At 34.4% G+C, this 25,329-nt stretch overlaps 1 protein-coding gene across 1 annotated transcript in view; it reads left to right on the top strand.

Annotated features, from left to right (window-relative positions):
- The first annotated feature begins 3,253 nt into the window (after positions 1 to 3,253).
- Positions 3,254 to 25,329, top strand: part of LOC128998784 (uncharacterized) — a 65,146-nt gene continuing 43,070 nt past the window's right edge. The window contains exon 1 of the mRNA XM_054425137.1: positions 3,254 to 3,323. Coding sequence (XP_054281112.1) covers positions 3,284 to 3,323 — 40 coding nt within the window. The 5' untranslated portion in view covers positions 3,254 to 3,283. The remainder of the gene's footprint in view (positions 3,324 to 25,329) is intronic.

The following is a 25,329-nucleotide window of genomic DNA, read 5'->3' as shown; positions in this document are numbered from 1 at the left end:
CTGTTGTTTTTGCACAGATTTGTTTAAACTTGGTGCTGTTGTACTACTTGTTAGTTTTTCTAACCATAAATAGTTTGTAACATGCCCTAAACAAGCGCAATATTTCCGATATTTCATTTTAAAGTATTTTTATATTTTATTATTTGCAATAAATGTTGATTAGCGCCTAAAGTATAAAAGATAGAAGAAAGGTTGTAATAACCTTTTTGAAGGACAATATATTTAGGCGTAGATAGACGCTTAATTCACCTTTCTATCATTAACCGTTTGTGAGTAAGACGCGGAAACGTAAACCGGTGACCCGCGCAACTTCCCCCCTCCCCCCCGAGTTGTGACCACCCTAGAAATGCGACATCATCGATTTTTTTCATCTACTAGATGTCCCCAACAATAATCAAAAGTCAAATTTTGTCAGACTTTCAGTGCATACTCAACCCGTTTAGCGCCTGGACTATTGACACTGTGCGACTTAAGCAAAGCTTTTGATTGTATATCTCACAGCATCTTGACAGGGAAACTTGAACGTTACGGGGTGGGGGGCGTTGCTCTCTTTTCCATTAAGTCCTACCTGGAAAATAGGCAGCAAGTGATATCACTTAGCGGTGCTCAGTCTAAACCTTTGCCAATCCAACATGGCGTTCCTCAGGGATCGGTACTGGGACCAATTCTATTTCTGGTCTCAATCAATGACCTTGACTTGAGTGGCTCAGCACTAAGATTTGCAGACGACACTACAATTTTGTCAACAGGATCTACTCCTGCTCAAGCTCTCGACAACGCAGAAATTCTTTTCGAGGAAGCCAAGACATGGTTCTCAGCCAATAAATTCAAGCTGAACGAGGGTAAGACAAAAAAGATCGTGTGCACCTTAACTAGACATCCTCAGATTGAAACTAAAGTTAATCTGCTTGGTTTCACGATTGACCTCAAACTGACATGGTCTGAGCATATTGAAGTTGTATGCAGAAGGTTATCGAGAGTTGTGTGTCTGCTAAGAAAGCTGTCTTAAGCTGGTAACACCACAATACTTACTGGTCGTCTATCACGCCCTCTTCCATAGCGTGCTAAGCTACGGCCTGCTGCTTTGGGGGCATGCGCCTAACTGCCATGAAGTTCTTCTAGAGCAAAAGAAGGCTATCAGGATAATAACGTTTAGAAAACGACTGGACCACTGCAAGCCTCTTTTTATAGAAACCAAAATTTTAACAGTTTACAGCCACTTTGTTCTCCTATGTGCATCATATGTAAAAAACAACATTCAAAATTTTCCGACCAGAAATACAGTCCATACGTACAGAACAAGACATAATCAGGAAATAGACCTTCCCTTTTGCAGGCTCTCTAAAACTAAAAATGCTTTCCCGACCATAGCGCTCAAGATTTACAACAATTTGCCCCAAGAAATCAAGAACCTCGAAACAAGGAAGTTTGACAAAGTGTTGAAGGCATGGCTAGTAGGAAGGCCACTCTATAGCCTGGATGAGTTTTTTAAAAACTAAACCGAAACTAAATTGAGGCTACATCCACCGCCATAAGTTACGTGTACATATATGTAAATAGTAAGATACAAGCGTATCAGTCAGTATTTTATTTTATTTTATTAATTCTAATTGACACAACCTATCCGGCATTGCTGGTCTTGGTGAAGAAGAAGGTAATAAGGTAATAAGGTAACAATCCAACTAGCTGCTTTACGCATATACTATAATTTGTATTCCTTTGATTGCAGGTTTTTTGGTGTCCGTTGTTATTTTTTTCATATTCAACAGGATGTACGTAAACAAAACTATATACGTGACCTAAACGAATTCTTCAAAATTATATTATTACTCTAATGTGTAGGAGTGTTATATTTGTCTCGTTTTTCTTTGCTAGAGGATTTGAATTGTGTGTGTTTTAGTGTACAGCTTTAAATTTGAATACGATTTATTTTATGTAGATTATATTCGTTCATCGTCGTTAAAAGTTGTAAACTGAAAAGTACTGCTATTCGATCCTTTCACTATTAAAAATTACAGTCTTACTCTAAGACTAGTTTTTTTAAAGAATGTTGATATTTCATGAAGGTTTAGACACAAATAGCCTCAGCATTGGGTTCTTCTGAAGTTTACTATTTGAATAGTCAACCTTTTAATATATTTGTCGAACATTTAAATCTACAGTTTTTTAAAAATGGGGTTTTCTAATTTTTTACCCTTTAAACACAACATTTATCAATTTGTATCCAGACCCTTTTTAAGAGCTTAAAAAAACAAATAATTTAGTATATCAAAGTGTTTTTGATTGGTGATAGGTTACGGAGAAAATTCAAAAAAATATGGAGAATATTGTAAAATGTTGTAGTTGGCTTGTTTATGGATATATTTTGATCAAACTTGGCGGACTTATTTATTTCATACTAAGCTATTGATATTTTAATATAAAAAACCACACTTTATTAGTTTCCCTGTAGCAGCTAACCTAGGTAATCGTTACACATAAATGTTAATTTAATAGCTTAATTGAAAATCAATCCAGGCAAATGGAAACTCGCTTCGTTGGCAGGTTTGCTGCAGCGGGGGTATTATTTTCCGAGTTAGGTTAGCGAAAAATATCTCCGCTCTTACCCCCGGTTAGCTCTTCTACCCGATTTTTGTGCATTCTGCAAATAAATGTATTTTTATATTATTATAGTTTAGCAATTTCTCAGTCAATTTGAAAATAAAATAAAGGCTTTCCACTCAAGGGGCTGATTGATTGGTTATTGTTAATGACGCTACATTTATATGCATTAAGGAAATTAGATGACGCATAATTATTAGTAATACGAGATTTTCAATTACAAATACGATTAGTAAAGCGTTTCATATTCAAATTCATAAATAAAAACCATTACACAAATCGAAGTAAAACATATTTAAATCTAATCCAAACAACCTTCCGTCAGAAACATACAGAAATGCGTAAAATATCTCACAAGAATGAAAATAAAAAAAGATTGCGTCAAACGTTAAGTTGTTTAACTCCGTGAAGTCGAAAGTGGCACAGACTCACAAGCTTCCCTTTCTAGAAATAACACTCATTTACACAGACAAACACAATGTTGACAGTGGTAATGGGTGGCAATGGGGGGTCTTAACGTTGTAATCGTTGCCCTCTCCTACAATTTCATTACTTAACCTACCTCCCCCAATACCCCAGAGATGGGGTGTATTTGGGGGCAACTTTTGGGCGCATGCTCTCACAAAGCCGCTCGTTCTGGTTCAGTGTGTGTCTAAATTTCCGTCGGGCTGATTGCAGGTAGATGCAGGCATTTCGGTCATACATGCACACTCTCTACGAATGTGAGTAAAATTTTTTTTAATAGCTCTATAACTCTTTTAATAGTTTACTAGTACATTCAACAATCAAATGTAGAATTGGCGGTTTTAAATCTTTTTAAAAACTTTGATAGTTAGACATTTGTGTGAGTTTTGTGGTCTTTATTATGTTTTATGAAAGTAAAAATTAATATTAACGCTCTACTGTTTTGAAAAAGTTTGTTTTCATTAATCTAAAAAAATAAACAAGATTAAAAACTGGTAAAACTATATTTGAAACAATAACTTAAATTATCTGCGGCATCGAATTACGGAAATATTTTTTTTTTTAATAAATACATAGTTAAAAGGTTTTACGGATAATGTTGAATTGAAATAGTTAAATTGATTAGTCTAATTACCAACATTTATTATTAATAAATTATACTAACTTAGTAGTAGTATCTAAGTAGTAGTAGTAGTAGTATTAGTAGTAGTAGTATTTAAGTCGATATTTTGCAATCGACTTAAAAAACCTATTAGGGCTATGTTATTAATCCCATATAGAACCAAATATAAACCAGTAATGTATATCATTAAGTATCTGGGTATAAACAAATGAAATAGGTAATTATTTTTTTATTTCTAATAAATATTATTTTTTTTATTATATAATATGGTAAGAACCATTGAAAATACGATCAATTCTGCCCAATTATAAAATATAAACTGCAACTAGTCAAAGTTGTCAAAGATAAAAAATGTTAGTTTTATTTCCACTTATTTGTGCAACCCCTCAATGTTTGAGTAGTTCCCTAATTGTATAGGGCTTGTAGCTTCTAGCTTGATTGGAGGGAAAGTCTATTATTGGGGTGGTGAACCCAACCTCGATGCGGTATGGTTTCAATTTGTAGGACTGGCACAAAAGGAACTCATTGTAAAAACTAACCAAAGTTATTTAAATTTATGCATCACTATTTCATCTTAATTGTCTCATAGATTACTTAACATCTGGTTTCAACAGCATATTGTCAAACGATGGAAAAGGGCACAATAAAACCCGATCTTTAATAAACTCACCACAGTTTATCTTTTTGCAAAGTGCACTTTATGCAGAATATAAAGTGTATACTCTAGGTAAAACATAAACAATATAGTTCACTGAAGTTTACAATTAAAACTGTAATGATACATTATGTATGAAATATTTACCTTTCTGTGCTTTTTAAAATTAGTGAAAAAACTTACTGTGATGATGTTGAATATTTTATAATAATTGTATTGATTCATATTATCTTAACCTATTGAATTTGAAGGCTAGTTGTCACTCGGAACATTTTTAATACACAAACACATTGATTTATATAAGTAAATAAATTAAATGAATACATGCATTTGACGTAAATGTACTTTATGTACGTATCAATCAGATGCTAATACAAGGTGACAAAAAATCTGGAAACGGCTTAATATCTTTTTAACTAAATCCATTAGAAAACTCAAACTTTCCACATCAACTTATATGTATAAAAACTACTTTTTGCAAGCACTACAATTTTTTTACCATCGCCAGGGGACGACCCATGAAGAGTAGGTACATAATGTTTAATGTAAGAATAGGTTGATATGCGTATCATTTTAAAGGGCTAATCAAATGGCGTTCATTCCCGGAAACCGCGTCTCAAAAGGTCCATCTGTTACTAAATGGCGGCTGTCCAAAGTTCTTGTGGAATATACCTGCACAGGCCATAGTATTGGTAAATACTTGTATTCAACATTAGCTTGAGAGCTTAAATTGTATTTTCAAGTCAACTAGCTCGTAGACTAATATTATTCAATCTTCAAAACAAATTTAACCGGGTTTCCGGCAACGAACTCCATTTGACCAGCCCTCTAAAATGATGTGTATATCAACATATGCTTACATGAAAGATTATGTACCTACTCCTCATGGGCCGTCCCCTGGTGAAGGTCAAAAAATGGTAATGCAAAAAAATTAGTTTTCATATATATAAGTTGATGTGTAAAGTTTGAATTTCCTAACGGATTTAGTTTAAACGATATTAACCCGTTTCCAGACTTTTTGTTACCCTGTATATAATAAACATGAAATACTACTCATGTTAATAATTTTCAGAAAATTACTCAACCACTTAATTCCATGGCATATTGATAGTAATAATAAGTTTTCTTTTTAAATGTTTTTCACCATTGGACGGTTTAGCAATGATAATAAATACTTTGTAAAATGGATATTTGTTTGTTTTAAAGCAGTTGATATTACACGATACATTGATGGTACGATTACAAATTCAAGCAAAGCGAAATGGGTTGGGCACAAATGAAATCAATGGACCGTGCTTTTTGAAATACAATTCAAAGTTTTAAAGGCAATACTGCTTCATGTTTGCAATTACAACTTTATTTCATTGATATTATCCATCATTTTTATCTATAGTTTTAATTGTGCTAAATAAGTATTTAATATTTTCACAATAGGTAATTAAATAAATAAAAAACTTAGTAATAAATGTTCCTACACAAAACGAGTATACACCTTTATTGACTAGATTTTGTTTTGCTTTATTTTTTAAAAAAAGTGTAGCTATTATTGTATTTTTAAATTAGCTGAATGTTAAGATATGTGCTAAACGTACGTGCGTATTTTTATTATAGTTAAACACGATTTCATATTGTTCATATGAAATTCACATATCATATAATACACATACGCAAAAAACTATTAAAAGCTTCTTCAATGTCATTAAGGTTGTAAACAATTAATTTAACATGTAATAAGTTTTACATTTTACATTTAAGGCAAGACATTACCACACAATACAAATGAATGATAATATTTTATTTTATTTTTCAATGTCCTTCCCTGCATTTGTTTTAAAACTCCTCTCCCATTTCTAAAATATAAAAACCATCCAGTTTCATAAAAAGGGCCTACAACTTTTGTAATAAGCTAAGCTTTGCTGCAGAAACTAAAATTTAATCAATGCCGTTATGAAGTAACAGAGAAAATTACCTGACATGTTGAGCAGAGGAAAGAGTTTTTATGTAAATTTATGCGGTGTTTTCTCAGGCTTGTTCTGTTCTAGATGTTTTTTTTTGCAACATGGTTGAGTTGAGTTTCCATTACAACATCTCCAAATATATTAGGGGAACCTTTAGATCAAAATGCAAATGTGTAAATAAATTAGAATTTTATTAAGTATTAAATAAAAACGTATTTTTCCTAAAGATATTTCTACAGTATAATAACCTCGTAGGTATGCGCCTCTTTTGTAATATACGCTATTAGTAACTATTTATGTAGGTATGTTTCGGTAAAATCTTTTAACTCGCTTTAGTAATATTTATATACATAGATTTCATAAAGGGGCTCCAAAGGTTATTGATAGATCATATTAGGCTTTTAAGTAGTTTAAAAGGTCACATGCAGCTTTTTCAGATTTATTTTGTTTGATTTATAGTATATCGTATCTGATTTGCAGAATTGGAAAAAAACTATTTTAATAAAGAACACGAAAATATTCATTTTGTATTTTAATTCTACAAATTATGAATGGGAAGTACACAACCACTACTAAAATACCGGTACTGCTGATTCATTTACTTTTCCATAAACGATACCACTAATAGTTAATGTAAATCATTTAAAATATATTAATTTATGTGGTAAAACAACTAATTCCAATAATTAATTGTGATTGATTTACCTTCCTAATTGGAGGTACATTTATTTGACTTTTTATTTGACATTGAGTTACTAACAATAGTGTTGGTTAATCGTAGTTAAATAAACGATTAGAATTACACGACTTAAATACACTCTAAGTTATATATTCCCCTAAACCAAACTATCTGCTTATATACTTTTTATAGAAAGCAGGCAGTGTATTTAAATATAGGTTTTTTGTTTCTTTAGTTGTAGTTAGCACCTTTTATCAAATTGCACGGACTGCTTAGAAAGTACAATGAGAAAGCAGGCTATGCATTTATCGTATTTAGTGATGGGTTTGCATTCATTCGATTGTTTTAGTGATCCTTTTGTTATTTTCCATTATTTTATCAAACTATCTAATGAAACAAGCAATAAAGAAAATTCAAATGAAAAGCATTAAGAAGTATTTAATTTCCATTAAATATCTAAGAATCATGACCCACTACTTTGAGGTTCTCATCAAACAGTTATTTCAAAAGAATTTTGATATTAATTTTCAAAATCCTATCAATAAATTAAATTTCAGCTACAATCACATATAGTTTAATAAAATGTCAACACTTTACGAACAACATCTGACTGCCGAGATGTATTCGAGGTCTGCTAAGAAGAATTTTAAAGTATATTTCTACTTGTTTAATGTAGAGTGCGTTTTATTGTTTAAAATCTATTTCTGCACTGTGAGGAATAACAAAATAATTTATGTAAATATATAAGTCTATTGGTTGACTACAGTTTGTTTGGTGGAATTAGAACCACACACTGTACATACCTTTGAATGAGATACAAACATTGTTTCATCATCATTGCCCTTTAGGCTTACCAGTCATCGAACACACACCAAAACATGCCTCAGAATTCACAGTAGAATGATAATTCCATTATCTAAATCGGCAATAAAATGATCTGTTAACCCCTTAAACTTTATTCACAGTCATATAAATAGTTTTTGAAGAAGTATTTTACTTTAAAATTGAATGAAAAACATCAAATCAGGTTAATTACCATGGTAAATCTTTTCATTGGTAATTATATGCCATTTCGGACCAATGAGGTTCAAGGATTTAGTAAAAAAGTAAAATTGTAATGCTTCGAACATCGTTTTATCAGCTGTTGAGACCAATTAAATTGTATGAGTGGTCGATACAATGAGTTGTTGCATCACTGTCAGTGGCAAGGAGAGGCTATAAACGAAAACATACACTCTCTTAGAAGTTATAAGTAGTGAATGTTAGTAATTAAAACACGGTTGTAGGTAATAGTAGTTTACGCAACGATTGCGTAGAATCAAAAATCAATCAAGAATGTTTATTCGTCGTTAACGCTATGTACAACACATGCAATGGATGAACGTCATTATAGTAGCCTTAAGTTTACAGGCAATAAGGCTAAATAAATATAAACAATAAAATATAAACAAGTGCAGTGAACATGCAAAAAGTATCACAGTCATCTTAAAAATAAAATACTGAAGTTTACGTAAAATTTAAGGTACGAGCCTTGGCGAGTGCATATAGACTTCTACGAGTGTCGTTATAGTAGTTTACGCTACGATTGCGTAAATATAGTGTTAACGACACGAGTAGAAAATTTAAGGTACGAGCCTAGGCGAGTGCCTTAAAAACTTCTACGAGTGTCGTTAATATTATATACGCGAGTTGCGTACACTACTTTACCTACGACATTGTTTTAATTACTAAAAATCACTACTCATAACTTCTAAAAGAGGTTATGTTTTCGTTTATAACCTCTCATTGCCAGTGACAGTGTTGCAACGAAACATTGGGCGCGTTCCGGGAACATGTACCAGTAGTGGCAATAGGAGAAAGAGACGCCACTTTAGGCACGTTTTTCCCATGTTATTCTTATGGGGATCATTTTTTGGCCACCAAATCCAAAAATCCTGATCTTTGTCAAAATATCCCTATATAATTGTCAAACCTTATTTCTTACTTATTCCCCATAAATATATTCGATATTAAGCTAAAAAAGCTATTCCTCATATTTATTGACCCTTACAAGTGTAAATGTAGAGTAGTGACAATAGAAGAATATGACCCCACTTGGGGCACGTTTTCCCATAAGAAATAACATGGGATCATTTTTTGGCCACTTTTTTTAAAAATCCTGCTCTCAGCCTGTACACCCCTATATAATTGTTCAATACCATTGTACAACTTCATTACTATTTCAAATACACACCCATTCACAAAATCGAGCGAGGTTTGTACGCGAACTCGGGCGCGCTCCCGGCTCATGGCGCGCTCCCTTGGACATCCTTAGTGGAAATCCATGAGTTCTGGCTACTTGGGAACCCAAGCCATTTGACATACAACAAATCACCCTTTCTCCTGATTACCTTCTCTACCAAATACATGTCCTTATACTTGGTCTTTAACAACTCCTCTGTATAGAAGCCTCCCCTGATTATATTATCATTTTCATCTTTCAAGATATAAGTCACAGGCTTTGTATTCTTAACTTCTGCTATTGTAAATAGTTCCCCTGTCCAATTTGGAGTATAACCTTTACTAAAAACATGTTTATACTTGGAAATCCTTACGCTATCACCTACCTTATATCTTGGCTTTTTAACTTGCACTACTTTAGAAGTCAACCTTTCATGCACATATTTACTATTCTTAATATTCACTTGGTTAGGCTTCATTCCTATAGATCTATGCACTTTATTATTATATTTTCGAATTAACTTTGGAAGTAAATCCAACCATTTATAACTTCCCTGAGCACTAAATTCCCTATATAACCAATTCTTTAAAGTTCTCTGGAACCTCTCCACAATTGCAGCCTTAGTTGTAGAAAAAGTGTGATAGTGATTAATATTTAAGTTTTTCATTAGTTTGCTAAAATATTGATTAAAAAATTCTTTTCCATAGTCAGATTGAATGTTTTTAACCCCCTTTGGTAGAATGGTTTTAATGGCTTCTGTAACCACTAACCCTGTCTTATTCTTTAGTGGAGCAGCATAAGCTTTTTTAGAAAATGTATCTATTAAAGTTAAAATATATTTATTGCCAGAATTTTCTCTAGCATAGTTTTGCATATCAATTAAATCTATTTGTATGGTTTCGTTTATACCCAATACTTTAAAAGATCTTCTAATGAAATTCTTTCTTGCAGGCTTATGAAGTTCGTATGCAATTTCATTCATTTTTTATAACATCATCCTTTCCTGTAACTCTAAATACATCACCATTAGCCCCAATCAATAGATTATCTTCCATTCTTTTAAATACATAGTTTTCTGGTATATATGGTCTATTATCTATATACTTAAATCCACTCAAAGATGTGGGGTCAGCAACTAATATATCAGGATTATATTCCATCAAATTAAAAATTTTTTCTCCATATAAAAATTTTGATCCATCGTAATGCATAGCTTGTGACATTAGACAAATATCATCTGAATGTCCCCCCTCTGGTAGATTCCTTATAAATTGTTTTTTAGCATCCCAACATTTTTCTTTTTTATCAAAAGTTATAGTTTCATCAATGGCAGGTTTAACACGTACTAACCTTTTATTATAAAAACTCCAATAGCCTGCTTCCATTTTTGGAACTTGTGAAACATTCACAGCATCTTTACTATCTGTACCTTCCATCAAATTGCTAAGTTTCTGTTTCTTAGCATTCCAAACACCATTCTCTGATTCTAAAAATTCATAATTATTATCATCTTGTATAAATTTACCATCTTCTTTTCGTATTAAAGTCTGTCGTAAAGTGGGCACATCATTTAAACTTTCACCCTTTTCTACATTAATAATTTTCCGTTTCTTAGCATTCCAAACACCATTCTCTGATTCTAAAAATTCATAATTTTTATTGTCTTGTACAAATGTACCACAATCTGTTCGTATTAAAGTCTGTTGTAAAGTGGGCACATCATCTAAACTTTCACCCTTTTCCACATTAGTAATTTTCTGTTTTTTAGCATTCCACTTTTTATTCTTAGATTCTAAAAACTCATATTTAGTTTTACCTTGTAAAAAGACATCACCTTTTCTAGTTAATGTCTGTCCCAAAGTTGATACATCATCTACAAACTCCCCATCTTTAACATTACCAATTTTACGGTTTAAACAATTCCAACTATCATCTTGTAAATTTAAAGTAGGTTCACTACTAGCCCTGGGTTCTGCAGGCTTATTATATGGATTATATAAACGATAAAATTTATCTATAAACATATTTTTATTTAATAAATAATTCCACTTTCTCTTAATTCCTCAATAATGGAATCTATTTCATTATCCACTCCTGAGTTACCGGCTTGACGACTTAGCCAAAGAAGTCTTAACCTATCTACAAGCTCATTAGGATCATCCCAATAAATATAGTCTATTTTATTACCAGTCACTTGTCTCAAACCTTCACCAACAGATTTAAAAAGAGGTTTAATTATATTAAGATATTTAGTATGTCTATTACTTGAAATTGGTGCACCATCTTTGTAACTCTTTAAATGTCCATTTGTAGCTTCCAAAATCTCTTTATAATTTTGCAAATCAGCCTGAGTATAGTTCTTAGGTTCTTTTAACGTTAACAATTCCCATAAACCTTTTGTCCCCTTGTAGGTTTTATTTGCAACTGTAACATCATCATTGGCAATATCAACTTCCTTATTTCCAATAAAAAAATGTATTTGCTTCTCGTCTAATACCATATGTAGTGTCTGTCATGCTACTTTTACTGAGGTAATTTCCTAAATAGTCTGATGCTAAAAGACCAAAATCTAATTTCTGTGGAGTGGATGGTTGTAATGGTTGTAATCTTGGTATCATTGATATTCTAGATGGAGTCATTGGGAGTATCTCCATTCGAGGCCTCTCTGATGTGATTTTCTTTAATTCTTGTAATGGCTCTATTAAAGGTTGGAATGTTTGGAACCTCTCTTCAGCCTCTAGAAACTTGCCACGTTTTAAAGCTCTATATTTTTCTCTTCTTTGGTAATTCTTTGGTAATTGTAACTTCTCTCCATCTGATGGTATCACATGTGGCATGACCCATTGAATAGAGTTAAGTGTAATTTTGGGAATCGTATCAGCAGTGCCACTGGCTGGAGCACTAGTGGTTGTTAATATACAATTCAAATCATTTTTGGATCTTTTCAACACCAATTCTTGTTTGACATTTACTAATACCTTATTAAAATCCTCAAATACACCCATTAACAGCTCTAATGGTAAACATGTACTAAACTTACCACCTTTATGGAACTCTTTTAAATTCGTGTCAGAATCAAATGCTACATTTGACAATTTAGTTGTTTTATTGTAAGAGCTCAATATTTTCATAAGACTAGAAATTCCTGGGTTTCTTACAATATCTATTTCTTTACCTGCGACTTCGTATCTAATTTCATCAAATAAGAACGCAAATGCATTATTTATAAAATGACCTTTATCATGATTCTCAATTTCTCCCTTAATATACAGATAACTCCTACATGGCAGAGTTAGCAAATCTTGATTATTAATACATATTCGAATTTCATCAGAATTATTTATTGCTAAAGTATTGCGAGGAACATAGGAGTGATTTGTAATTTTAACCACACTATCGTCGAATTGGGATTTCCCTGTAACGTCTAGAAAATCTTCCATTTTTATTAATAGAACATTTTAACTTTAGTCCTATTGATTTTAGGAACCTAGCATTTTGTACACTTATAGATAAATTCTTATAAATTCTCATATCTTTTTTATATGACAAGTAATTGTAGTTTCTTCTCCGTTAAAGTCAATTGCCTTGTCGTGTTGATCGGCAAATGTAATACTGACAACATCTAAACTTCTCTTATTTACAGGAAAATATATAATATTTCTTGGAACTTCAATAATTTTGTAGCCAGGAGGAGCTTCTGGATAAAAGCTATGTATGGTGTGTGATTTGTTGCCATTTAAATAGGACCCGTTTGCAATATTACATTTTACTCTAATCACATTTACATTATTAATGTTTATTTTATTTGTAGATTCAAACTGAACACCAGGAGTAGAAACACCTTTAAATCCCAATAAAACAGACCCTAAACATGGTTTTGTAAAATCAAACACGTGGCTAGAAAGTAATGTCGCTTTCATAGTTTTATTATTAGCTGTAAGGAAAAAGTCTGGGATTTGCTTTTGAATTTCCTTTGCAAGCTCAACCACCTCATATGTTCCTTCGTAAATTTCTATTGTAACTGGAGTATTGTGGTCATAATAGAAAACATCATCACCTTCACTAATGGTTAATTTTTTGCCTTTAAGTTGATTTAATTTTGGAATAAGCCCTTTGAATAAAAGTTTGGATTTAGTATTAATTAATGCTTCTCCATTTTTATCTATTATAACTTTAAGTTTACCATTTAATAACTGGTTTAAATCAGCAACTGAGATCTCTCCTTTTGGTAATGTTATTTTCTCTACTTTGTAATATGTTAAAGTATTTAGAGGTTTTTTAACATTAAATATAGAATTATAACTTTGAAAATCTACTAATCCAATTACATAATCATCATTTAATTCAATGGGAGGAAAGAACACTGACTTTAGCTCTGGCTCTGTACCCGAAAATGTTATGGTAAATGAATCCATTTTTATAAAGAAATATTTTTTATGAATGATAAACATAAAATTCCACAAATAGAACTATTTAAATCTTGTATTTGATCGGTTGTATAGAATATTTTATATCCCTCAAAATATTTAATTACTTCTTTTGGAGGTTGGATTCCAAATGGGTCAAAATAAATTACAATATCTTTATTTTTACGATAAGCTGTCCATGTGTGCCAGATGAACTGTCTAAATTAACTATTCCGCACTCTTTTACTCTTGGTGTTAGATTTTTTAGCTCGTTTTTTAGGTACATCCCCCTGAAGTGAGGCACGTCTTTTGCGGCCTCTAACAGCTGGTAGTTGTCCATCTTTTTTATTAAATTTTAATCCCATTCCCATTTTTGCTTTAGCCTTCATCAAATTTGTCACGGCATAAGCAGCAGCTTTTTCAGCAAGACTTGCGTCCTTGGCTGTAACTCTAGTCCAAGCTAAGTCTGCTAATCTCATGTCTGCTTTGTTCCGAGCAGCAGTATCGGGATTATTCATGTAGAATATGTCATGCTCTTTACAATAAGAGTCTAGTTTATTTTTTGGAGGTACATTTTTAGCTAGATTCTCACGTATATTCGTTCCAGGTCCACAGTACCGATATGATGGTATGTGAAGTGGGAATGGAAGGTTATTTATAAGAGTATTCAATAACCCTCGACCCCTGTAAGGCTTAAGGAATAAACCTTTGCCCTTTTTACATGTTTTCTTATTATCATTTTTTACCATTTTTATTATATAAAAAATGTCTTTTATTCAACAAAAACATAAATTTAAAATAGTACATACTAAGGAAAATATACCAAAGAAATTGGGTCTATTTCCTACCAATATTCGATGTGTTATTTGCGGTCCAAGTGGAAGTGGGAAGACGGTTGTAATTTACAATTTAATTGTAAGAAAGGAAGGATTAAAATTTACAAACTTATATTTAATATCTAAATCTTTAGAACAAGAAAAATATAAAAAAATAATTGAAATATTTAGTTTGTGTGATGAAGTGAAATTACACACGTTTACTGACTGTGAAATCACACCAAATGATGTAAAATCACAGTCAGTTGTTGTATTTGATGACATAAATAGTCCAAATATTACACAATTTTTCTCAATGGGTCGACATAAAAATATTAACTGTTTTTACTTGTGTCAATCTTACAGCAAAGTACACAAACATTTACGTGATAATGTAAATTTCCTGATATTATTTAAACAAGATGATTTAAATTTAAAACATGTATATCACAATCATGTTGGTAATGACTTTTCATTTGACCAATTTAAAAATCTCTGCCACCAATGTTGGGATAAAACTAAATATGGCTTTTTCGTAATAGACAAAGAAAGGTCAAAGAATAATGGCAAATATAGATTTATGTTTGACCAATTCTATCAAGAGGATGGTAAGGGTAAATAAATAAAAGACTGGAGTTTTTTAACATTTGTATTTATTTTATATCTACACATTTTGAACATCAATTTTATAATGACCAAGAGCAAGAGTGTTGATCCCATCTTCCAGAATAAACCTCTTGTCATCGTCAAATGATAGTACTTTCTTGTTCATGGTTAAGGTCTGAAGATGATGATTTGTAGATTTAATTCTTGTCACATTCTCATAGTAATCTTGCCCAGTTGCAAGACAGTTCAAATAATGATGATGTCTTAGGAGATGTTTAACTGTGGCACCATCAGCTCCTTTAGCTTTCTTCACCTCTAAAGCTTGCTTGTCTTCTTCATATAACCATTTTAGAGGAATGTAAGAATATAACTTTGGTCTTAAACCACAATATTCATACATAATATGACCACCTAATTCATCTTTAAACTTTCCAGTGACTTTTTTATTTTTATCAGAGTATAAGAAATGGTCTTTACTATATCCAGAGGTATCAAAATAGTGTAAGTCACATTCTATTTCCTTGTAAAAGTCCTCTGTAACTATAGCATACATTAATGAATCTGTATCTGTCATTAGAAATCTTTTATTCTTAAATTTTGACATATAATTATAGTGGAAATCATACATTATTACTTTACTAATATCCAAAATGGTCATTCCTAAATATATTGGTTTATTAAACTTTACAACTAATTTATTTAAATGTATAGCATGTAAATTGTTATCAAACTTTTTACTACAGTCAAACCTTGGATTAGTGACATATTTTGTTAATAGTGACTCATCCTTGAGATATATATCACGAAACTTGCGTTGATTCATGATTGTTCGACCAAAGAGACTATTATTTAACAATTTATAAAAGTCTTTTTCGAAATCGGTTTTAGCACATTTGCGTTTTTCAATATTAAAATTAATATAGGGCGCAAGCCATTTAGACTGTCTAAATTTTAAAATTCTATGGTATTTTGTTACAATCAACCCAAATTCCTCATATTTTTGTAATGCTTTATAATGTAAAATATATTTAGTTTTGTCATTTAAATTTGGCATTAATTTGCCATTCATTTTCTCTGGTGCTAATGGATAGTCATTATGTAAATCATGTAAGCTTTTATCATATTTTAAATCAACTTCTAAAATGTATCCAAACTCATCATTTTGATTATATTTGTAGTCTATCTCATTCGACCAACTGAATCCATCCATAGGTAGCGGCTCGCACATCGCTGTTGAGTATAGCGAGTTACAATCTAAATATATTAAATAGACACTCTCTTGATTGGGATCATAGTGTTCACCCATATATCTATTATTTGCTTTAGCGTAACGTGTAGAAATCATACTGACTCCTCCTCGAATCGCACTTTCTATGAACAAATGCATGTCAATATCTTTTAATAATTGTAATTTTATTCCTGTCATTCTAAGACAGGCCTCCCATGTAAGTCCAGGAAGTGAATACATATGTACAGGGTCAAGTTTGTAATCTTTTAAACACAGGTCTCTAAATGTCTCAAACACATCAGCCAGTAGCAATACATCTGTTTTAAGATATAAATCATGATATTCTTGTAAATTATTTATATTAAAATGGGTCCATACATTTTTAGCATGTTCATATTCATTGGGAGAGATATGTTCTTTAGTTATAGAAGTGTAAAATGTTTCAATTGGGGGTAGAGACTCTGCAAACTTATCTGGTCCCGTCACATATTCATATGGATATACACCTTTACGTTGTAGTAGTGGATTTTGTATGAATCTAAATGTGTTCAAATTGGAAGCCAATTTATATAATGGAAGGGACAGAAAGTTGTATGAATCTAAAAATACTAAATCATCTACAGAGAATGATATATATTTTTCCATATCTTTAGCTATACAATTTAATTTACGTTTATTAAACTTTCCCAAATGTTGCATTATTAAATGTCCATCGTAATTTTTCAAGTTATGGAAGATTACTGGGATTTTCTTTGTTACTTTATAGTTTAAATTACAATCATTGTGGGCAGCTCCACGGTATTGGCCAGATGAATGGCAATGATCTTTCACCCTATTAAAATATAGGGGCTTTTCACAAATGTGACAGTGTGTTGAGTTTTGGAAAGATACCTCTTGCTCAGGAGTCATTACTAGGGGAATATATATTGCCATTTGATTTTTAATATAATCATAAGTCTGAAATAATCTTTCAAAAAACACATCCATAACATTTGCACCACTGTACAACTCTTCAGAAATAATTTTTGAATCTTTTACTACGACAAATGCAAATCCAGATGGAGTATGTATATAAGCATTTATAAAGCATTCAAAATCTGCATAAATCACAAATGGGGCTTTTAGTTGATATTTATGATTTTTAAATTGTAATGTATCTTGTTTCGACATTTCCACTCTTTGGGCATCAAAGTTTTTACAATATGTTATGTGACGTTCTAATTTATCATTGGTGTAAAAATGTTGCAAACACAACTTGCAAAAATGCTTCTTATTGTTATGTTTTGTAGACCGTAGCATTAACCTATCAAAATCACGAATTAAACAATAATGTGATTTACGACCTTCTTGTAATAATAATAAATCTACATGAGTATTACAGGTATTACTACTATTTAGTTTAGTTGTTCTTAATGGATATATTAATGTCTGGTCTTCAACTCCAAATACATTGACACTTATATTATTCTGTCTTTCAAATTTATCTATATCAGATATTTTTACGGGATATTTTATATTTGTCATATTTAACTGTATTTCATAGGGTGCATAATTAGAGACTCTATTAGCATGTTCATTAGAGTTCCTTGGATATAAAGCTGCTAAAATTGACCAAAGGAAGCATTTATTGTCAAAATTTCTTATATTTAGAACTGCATGTTTTGATTTAATACTCTCTGGTGTGGGGATATATGACTTTGGAGTTAGGGGCTCCATTGATTATATTTGTAGTCTATCTCATTCGACCAACTGAATCCATCCATAGGTAGCGGCTCGCACATCGCTGTTGAGTATAGCGAGTTACAATCTAAATATATTAAATAGACACTCTCTTGATTGGGATCATAGTGTTCACCCATATATCTATTATTTGCTTTAGCGTAACGTGTAGAAATCATACTGACTCCTCCTCGACTTGTAAACATGCAGCTGCCAATACTTAGTATGGTCATATATCCAACCACTACCTTGGGCTTGATATTTGTGAATGGATGCATCAATCTTTAAAAGAGCATTTTCAATTTGAGACTTTAAATCTCGCTTCTCAATAGTTAAGATAGTAAGGCTTCTAAAATCTGCTATACATTCTTTCTCATAAACTAATTTACCATTTTGATCCATTGAATATTTTATAAATTTGATTCTCCTAACTAAAGTCCATTTTATCGGCAGAGGACAAGACTTGAGAGTATTTTCAAGTTCAGCTCTAATTGATTCACCAACAAATTTTATCATTGTGTATGGACAATTATTGCAAGAATTTATATGTCTTCTAAAATGTCCAACAACATTTTTCTTACAAAAATTGCAACTCTTGTGACTTTGTAATGTGTGTGACTTTAGAGCCATGTTATTATCACAGATTAAATCACAAACCTTGCACAGTTTCACATTCATTTTATGAATTACCTTGTAGTGGCGAATCAGGTTACTTTTGGTGGAGAGCGACACGGAGCAGTGTTGACATGACGGCTTCATGTTTAGGAATGAGGACTCGGGCTGATGTCACCTCTATTTATAGATTTTTCGAAAATTTCAAAAAATTTTAACCAGAAATTGTAAAATTTTCAAAATTTTTAACTAAAAATTAAGAAGATTTTACATAAATTTTAAAATTTTTAACTAGAAATTACTTCAATGGGAGGTCACCCACTCAACACTTAATCAATATTTGCCACTAGAGACGAGAAGACTGACCATGAGTCGAGAGTGATAAGCCTGACCATGGGTCGGGAGCGCGCCATGAGCCGGGAGCGCGCCCGAGTTCGCGTACAAACCTCGCTCGATTTTGTGAATGGGTGTGTATTTGAAATAGTAATGAAGTTGTACAATGGTATTGAACAATTGTATAGGGGTGTACAGGCTGAGAGCAGGATTTTTAAAAAAGTGGCCAAAAAATGATCCCATGTTATTTCTTATGGGAAAACGTGCCCCAAGTGGGGTCATATTCTTCTATTGTCACTACTCTACATTTACACTTGTAAGGGTCAATAAATATGAGGAATAGCTTTTTTAGCTTAATATCGAATATATTTATGGGGAATAAGTAAGAAATAAGGTTTGACAATTATATAGGGATATTTTGACAAAGATCAGGATTTTTGGATTTGGTGGCCAAAAAATGATCCCCATAAGAATAACATGGGAAAAACGTGCCTAAAGTGGCGTCTCTTTCTCCTATTGTCACTACTTGTACCGGTGCACCGGTGCAGATTAACCGGTGACTTCTTCACCGGTACCGCCCCGGGGCAAGAGTCTTGGTATCGGTTATTCACCGGTTTAAAGTACACATCGGATTACAATTTACAAATTAACCTATTATTTACTTTATAATATTTAAACCGAACAAACTTGTCCTCACAGAATAAATAATTTGAAAATTATTCACTTAATACGTAATATAACCCCCTCATAGAATAAATTATTCACTCATGACGCAACATAACCTATAACACTGATGAACTTATTCGATGGACCCGCCATCTTGCCGTAGCTTCATGCTGTTGTCGTTGTCCAATAATACGCGGATGGAGGATTCAAATCTGCACTACAGCAATCGAAAGCCCTTTCACGAAGATAAGAATACTTCAGTGCAATCTTGAGCGATCTAGGTCGGCTGACGCACTTCTATGTCAGCTTGCCTAGAACACGATGTTGACGCGCTCTTAGTCAGCGTACAGTACCAGTACCGTGATAGGGACCCATCTTTTTGGTCCCCTGATAGTCTTGGTACTGCTGCATTCTGGGCGCGTAATACAGCGAAAGTACAAGTACGAGGTCACGCGGAGGGCCGAGGTTTCGTTTGGGTTCGGTGCCGGGATGTCACTTACTTTAGTGTCTACCTCACTCCCAACGAGGCCATCCGTGAATTTCGTGAGAAGGTAGACCGCCTGGAAGAGAGCGTGTGCAATACCACAGGACATGACGTCGTGGGTGGGGATTTTAATGCTAGGGCTGTCGAGTGGGGAATGACCCTCACCAATTCCCGGGGCAAGTACATTCTGGACTTTGCTGCCAGCGCCGGACTCGTTGTCGTCAACGAGGGAAACACGCCAACTTTCTGGCGCCCTGGGATGCGGGGAACGATCCCAGACATAACCCTTGCATCTGAGTCCCTTTTGCCAAGGATCAGAGCCTGGAGAGTCCTGGAGGATTACACGGGCAGTGACCACCAGTACATTATTTTTGATGTCCTGGATGGTCATCAGAGACAAGTAGCCGCGTTTCGTCAAGTGCCCGTTCGATGGAATATTAAAAAATTGGACGTGGCAAAATTCAATGAAGCCATCTTACGAGGCACACCGGTGGTTCCCCCCGCAACTAGCGTGGCTCACGCAGAGGTGTTAGTTACATCCATGATGGGACTAATCGTCTTGGCTTGCGATGAGTCTATGCCTCGTAGGAGATCCCGGTGCAATAAGCAACCTGTGTACTGGTGGACTGCCGAGATTGCGGAATTGCGTCGGTGAGCATTGAGAGCCAGAAGACTTGCTACCAGGGCCAGAGAACCTGTAGACAGACGTCGTAAGTCGGATGCCTACAGAGTGGCTAGGAGGTCTCTTCGTCAAGCCATCAACCGGAGTAAACGCAGTTGCTGGGAGACATTAAGGGACGATAACGATTCCAATCCGTGGGGCTTGGATTACAAACTTGTAACCAAGAAACTTGGCACCCGCTCTCCACCTTCCGTCATGGATGGGGCCACTATGGAGAGGATAGTCGAGTCCCTTTTCCCGGCTCACACGTTGCGCCCACTGCGGGATTTTGGAAGGGTGGATGACGTACCACTTTTCAGTCTTGGAGAGGTGGAGGCGGCCGTCCTATCCCTGAAGAACAATAAAGCTCCTGGACACGATGGGGTACCCGGCGAAGTCCTCAAAAAGGTTTTGACTATTAACCCCTTGATCCTTTTGCGCATGTACAACGCCTGCCTAGTCGAGGGAGTTTTCCCCTCGTGCTGGAAAACAGCAAGGCTTGTGCTTGTTGGGAAGGGGAAGGGAGACCCAGACCTGCCATACTCTTACAGACATCTGTGTATGTTGGATACGGCTGGTAAAGTCCTCGAGAAGTTGATCCGTTCCCGATTGAATTCAGCCGTGGTCAATGCGGGAGACCTGTCCCCTCGCCAGTATGGATTCAGGATGGGGCGATCTACGGTTGTCGCTGTTGAAGAGGTGAAGCAAGCCGTGATGAGAGCTGAGGATTTTAACCACTACTCTCGAAGGGTTGTGCTGCTCGTAACTCTCGATGTGCGAAACGCATTTAATTCGGCGAGGTGGTGCGATATGCTGGATGCTCTGGAGAACACCTTCCACGTCCCGGCATACCTCATGCGTATCATAGAGGATTATCTCCGGGTCTACCTCCTCATGTATGTCTACAGAGGGCCCACGGACGATGAGTGTCACATCCGGTGCTGCCCAAGGTTCCATACTCGGCCCAGACCTCTGGAATGTCGCGTACGACAGCCTCCTGAGGTCTGAAATGCCTGAGGAAACTAATTTGGTTGGGTACGCGGACAACGTTGCAGTTTTGATAGCTGCACGTAGTGTTGAGTTGGCTCAGCTAAAGCTGAACCGAGTTATGCGTACTATAAACGCATGGATGACAGACCACGGTCTCTCGCTTGCTTTGAGCAAAACTGAGATCGTGATATTAACAAAAAACGGATTGACACCATCGTGCCGTTGAGGGTAGGGGCCGTCGAAGTCCAGACCGTTCGTTCTGCCAAGTACCTTGGGATTATGGTGGACAGCAAGCTTAGCTGGCGGGATCAGATTTTCCGTACGGCGGACAAGGCCACTAGGGTGGTTTCCTCTCTGAGCCGGTTGATGGCCAATGTCGGAGGCCCTCGGTCCAGCCGTAGAAGGCTGTTAGTTAATGTCTTCTGTCCAGTCCGTACTCTTGTACGGTGCTGAGGTGTGGGCAGACGCTCTAAATAAGGAAGTATACAGGATGCGACTCGCCCGAGTGCAGCGTCAGGCAGTACTAAGAGTTGCATCCGCCTACCGAACAGTGTCCGAACCCGCCGTCCTGGTGGTTGCTGGAGTCATCCCCGTCAAACTTTTGGTGGCGGAGAGAAAACCAATTTATCAGCGCCGTGGGGAGGACCAGGCACGAACAGAGGAACGCACCCGCACCTACCAGCTGTGGCAGGAGAGCTGGGAACAGGAGACTCGGGGACGCTGGGCCAGGCGACTGATACAGCAAGTCCAACCTTGGGTTAATCGGCGGTGCGGAGAGGTGGACTTCTACCTTACCCAATTTCTGACGGGTCACGGCTTTTTCCAGTCGTACCTGTTCAGGATGGGCAAAGCCGTGTCACCCGATTGCATATACTGCCCAGGCATTCCCGATGACGTGGAACATACCTTTTTCCACTGCCAGCGTTGGGAAAGGCCCCGACTGGAGGCTCAACAGTTAGTAGGACTGCTGTCAGTGGACACGGTCATACCAATGATGACGGAGGGTGAGGACAATTGGACCTGTGTGTCACATTACATCCAGGGTATTCTCCGCGCCAAGAAGCTCGACCTTGACCGGGGAAGCGGTGTAGGTCATAAAGTATCTGAATGCCAAAAACGGTGAGAGCCCTGAGGGCTTAGGTCACATGTTGGCCTGACTTGAAGTAATGTGACAAACAATTCCAGGTCTGTGTCCAACAGAGTAGAGGGGGGTTTTTAGTGAGTAGTCTGTGATAGATTCAGGAGTCTGACACTACAGGCTGGCTACCTGTGTGCGTAAAAGCATTTTCCCTCCTCTCCCAAAAAAAAAGTATAAGCGCAGAATAATAAGTGGGAACACTGTCCGACTATTAAGTTGATATTCTTTGTGTTTTCTTGTATTTATACGTTGGATTCATAACAATTGTGATCTGTACGTCAATAGATGATTCCCACAAACTGGGTAAACACTGCGTTACACACTTTTTTAAACCGCTCCTTTCCATTCACAGTCAGGAAACAAGAAGTAAACCTACTCGTAGAAGCACGACCAAAAATACTTCACCTCATTAAATAATTATAAACTTTTCTGCTGTGATTTTAAATAATTACCTCCAGTTTTAAATTTGCACAGAACTATTGTTTATTTAAATTCTGTCAAAAGGTTTATTAGTAAAATCGGATTTATATCTGAGTATGCTATAAATGATTGCGTACATTATAATATCGTTGATGTGTTTGAGAGTATTTTGAACAGCCCTATAAGTTTTTGTAGTATTTTTATTCAAAAATGCATTGTTGCTTTTGCTCAGAAGGAACACTCAACTTAGTTGCAAATTATATGTATCTCAATCTTAACGCTTTTACTAATCTATGTAAATATAATCAGCTGACACCACACACAATTTTTGACTGGCTTAAGTGTAGACCTATTGCATATAAAGTAAAGTACTTTATTTATTTAAGCAACTTCAATACGCGTATGTTTTAACAAACTAGTAAACATTGGTGAGTTAATTACAGAAATGGCTATTTAATTTTCTGTTGTTAAAGGATTTATATTTTAGTGCTAGAACGAGGCAGTTCTCTCATTTTCTTTTTTTATTCTGTAGTGTGATTTATTGTAACATTTAATAATTTTTGTAAGTCTTATTTTTAACCGTAAAAGAAATTTTATTAAACCGTTTGAAAGTTTTCTTTTAAAGATTGCCATTATTTTTGCTTAATTTTAATGTTAAGTGTTAGGTAAAGCTTTGTATTGTCCTCAAGTATGTATTATAGATAGTGAGTTGTACAAAATGTGGCACCTAATTATTTGTTCATCTTATTATTTGTACATTTCAGTTATAAATAATTTATAAGAAATTTTTTGTGTTACCAACTGTTTTGGGTGATGTTAATTAGGTGAAAACAGATATTTAGAAATTGAGAAAGAAGTAATATTGTATATATACAAATAAAAATAGGTACTTAACTGAATATTACGCTAACTATTTATTGACATTTATATAAGAAAATAAATGGAACAACATACTCACGTTAATTATACGTATAGTACAGTAAAAATATGTTTTGACCCAAAAAAAATTAGCACAACCGGGGAATTTGGTACAGATGTTGGGTGTACCTTCCTTTTGAACATACTGAAAGTCCCCTAAAATTGAAGCTGTGCTACGGCCGCCATATTGGAAAATGGCGGCATATTTCTGTATTTTTCACTTTAGTGACTTTATTATTAGAGATACATGAAAAAGCTAAATATACAAAATGTAGGTAATCTAAAAATACACATTTTTTGTATTTATCATCTTTCTCTAAACCCAACGGTTTTTGAGTTATTTGTTATTAAGTATATTTAGTTTTTTCTATTTATCAAAAATAGGTGAAACACGTGGAAATCGAGGACACCGTTACTTTCAAGGATTATGATAATTTATCCTATATAGTTAAATAGTGTGATACTATAAAATCTAAAAATTTAAGCTTATTTCATGAGTAAAACAACTCCGCCACAGCAAACCTGCAGACTCAGTAAATTTCCATTTGATTGGATGTTTTATTAATTGTATTTAAATAATATTAGATTCAACAGGTACCTAGGTTTGCTGCTACGGGTAGGTTATTATAGTGTGTTTTTTTAAGTAAAATATCAATAGCTTACTATAAAATAACTAATTTTCCAAGTTTGATCAAAATATATCTATAAACAAGCAAACTGCAACAGTTAACTAATTCATTAGAATAGCATGGGAGTTTTAAATTTACAATAAACAAATTTGAATATACAAATTTTGGTTGTGTTTACTAAAAAGATGGCGATTATTCGTCACGACTAGAATATTAACCAAATGGGGTTTCAAAAGGAGATGGAGCTTGTTATTTAAGTAATATTAATTCGTACCAAGCACCGAAAATATTGTATGCAGTAAGGTAATCTACCACATTTTGTAAAGTACGCAATAGTCATATTAATATTTTATCTTCATTTTTTACCCATTTAATAGTTAACATTTTAGTATTTTTATGGCACCACCACACTAACTAACTATACTTGACATCCCATTGTAAATTTGGAAGGGTGTTTTTCGTGTCTAGTTCATGTTGGTGACTAATTAAGTATGGTATAGTAT

This window comes from Macrosteles quadrilineatus, unplaced genomic scaffold (assembly GCF_028750875.1).
Source record: "Macrosteles quadrilineatus isolate MER2022 unplaced genomic scaffold, UCM_ALF_1.0 Scaffold_7__1_contigs__length_78375512, whole genome shotgun sequence".
In the NCBI taxonomy this organism is placed as follows: Eukaryota; Metazoa; Arthropoda; class Insecta; order Hemiptera; family Cicadellidae; genus Macrosteles; species Macrosteles quadrilineatus.
The sequence above is the reverse complement of the archived record's forward strand: the minus strand, read 5'-3'. Positions and strand labels throughout refer to the sequence as shown.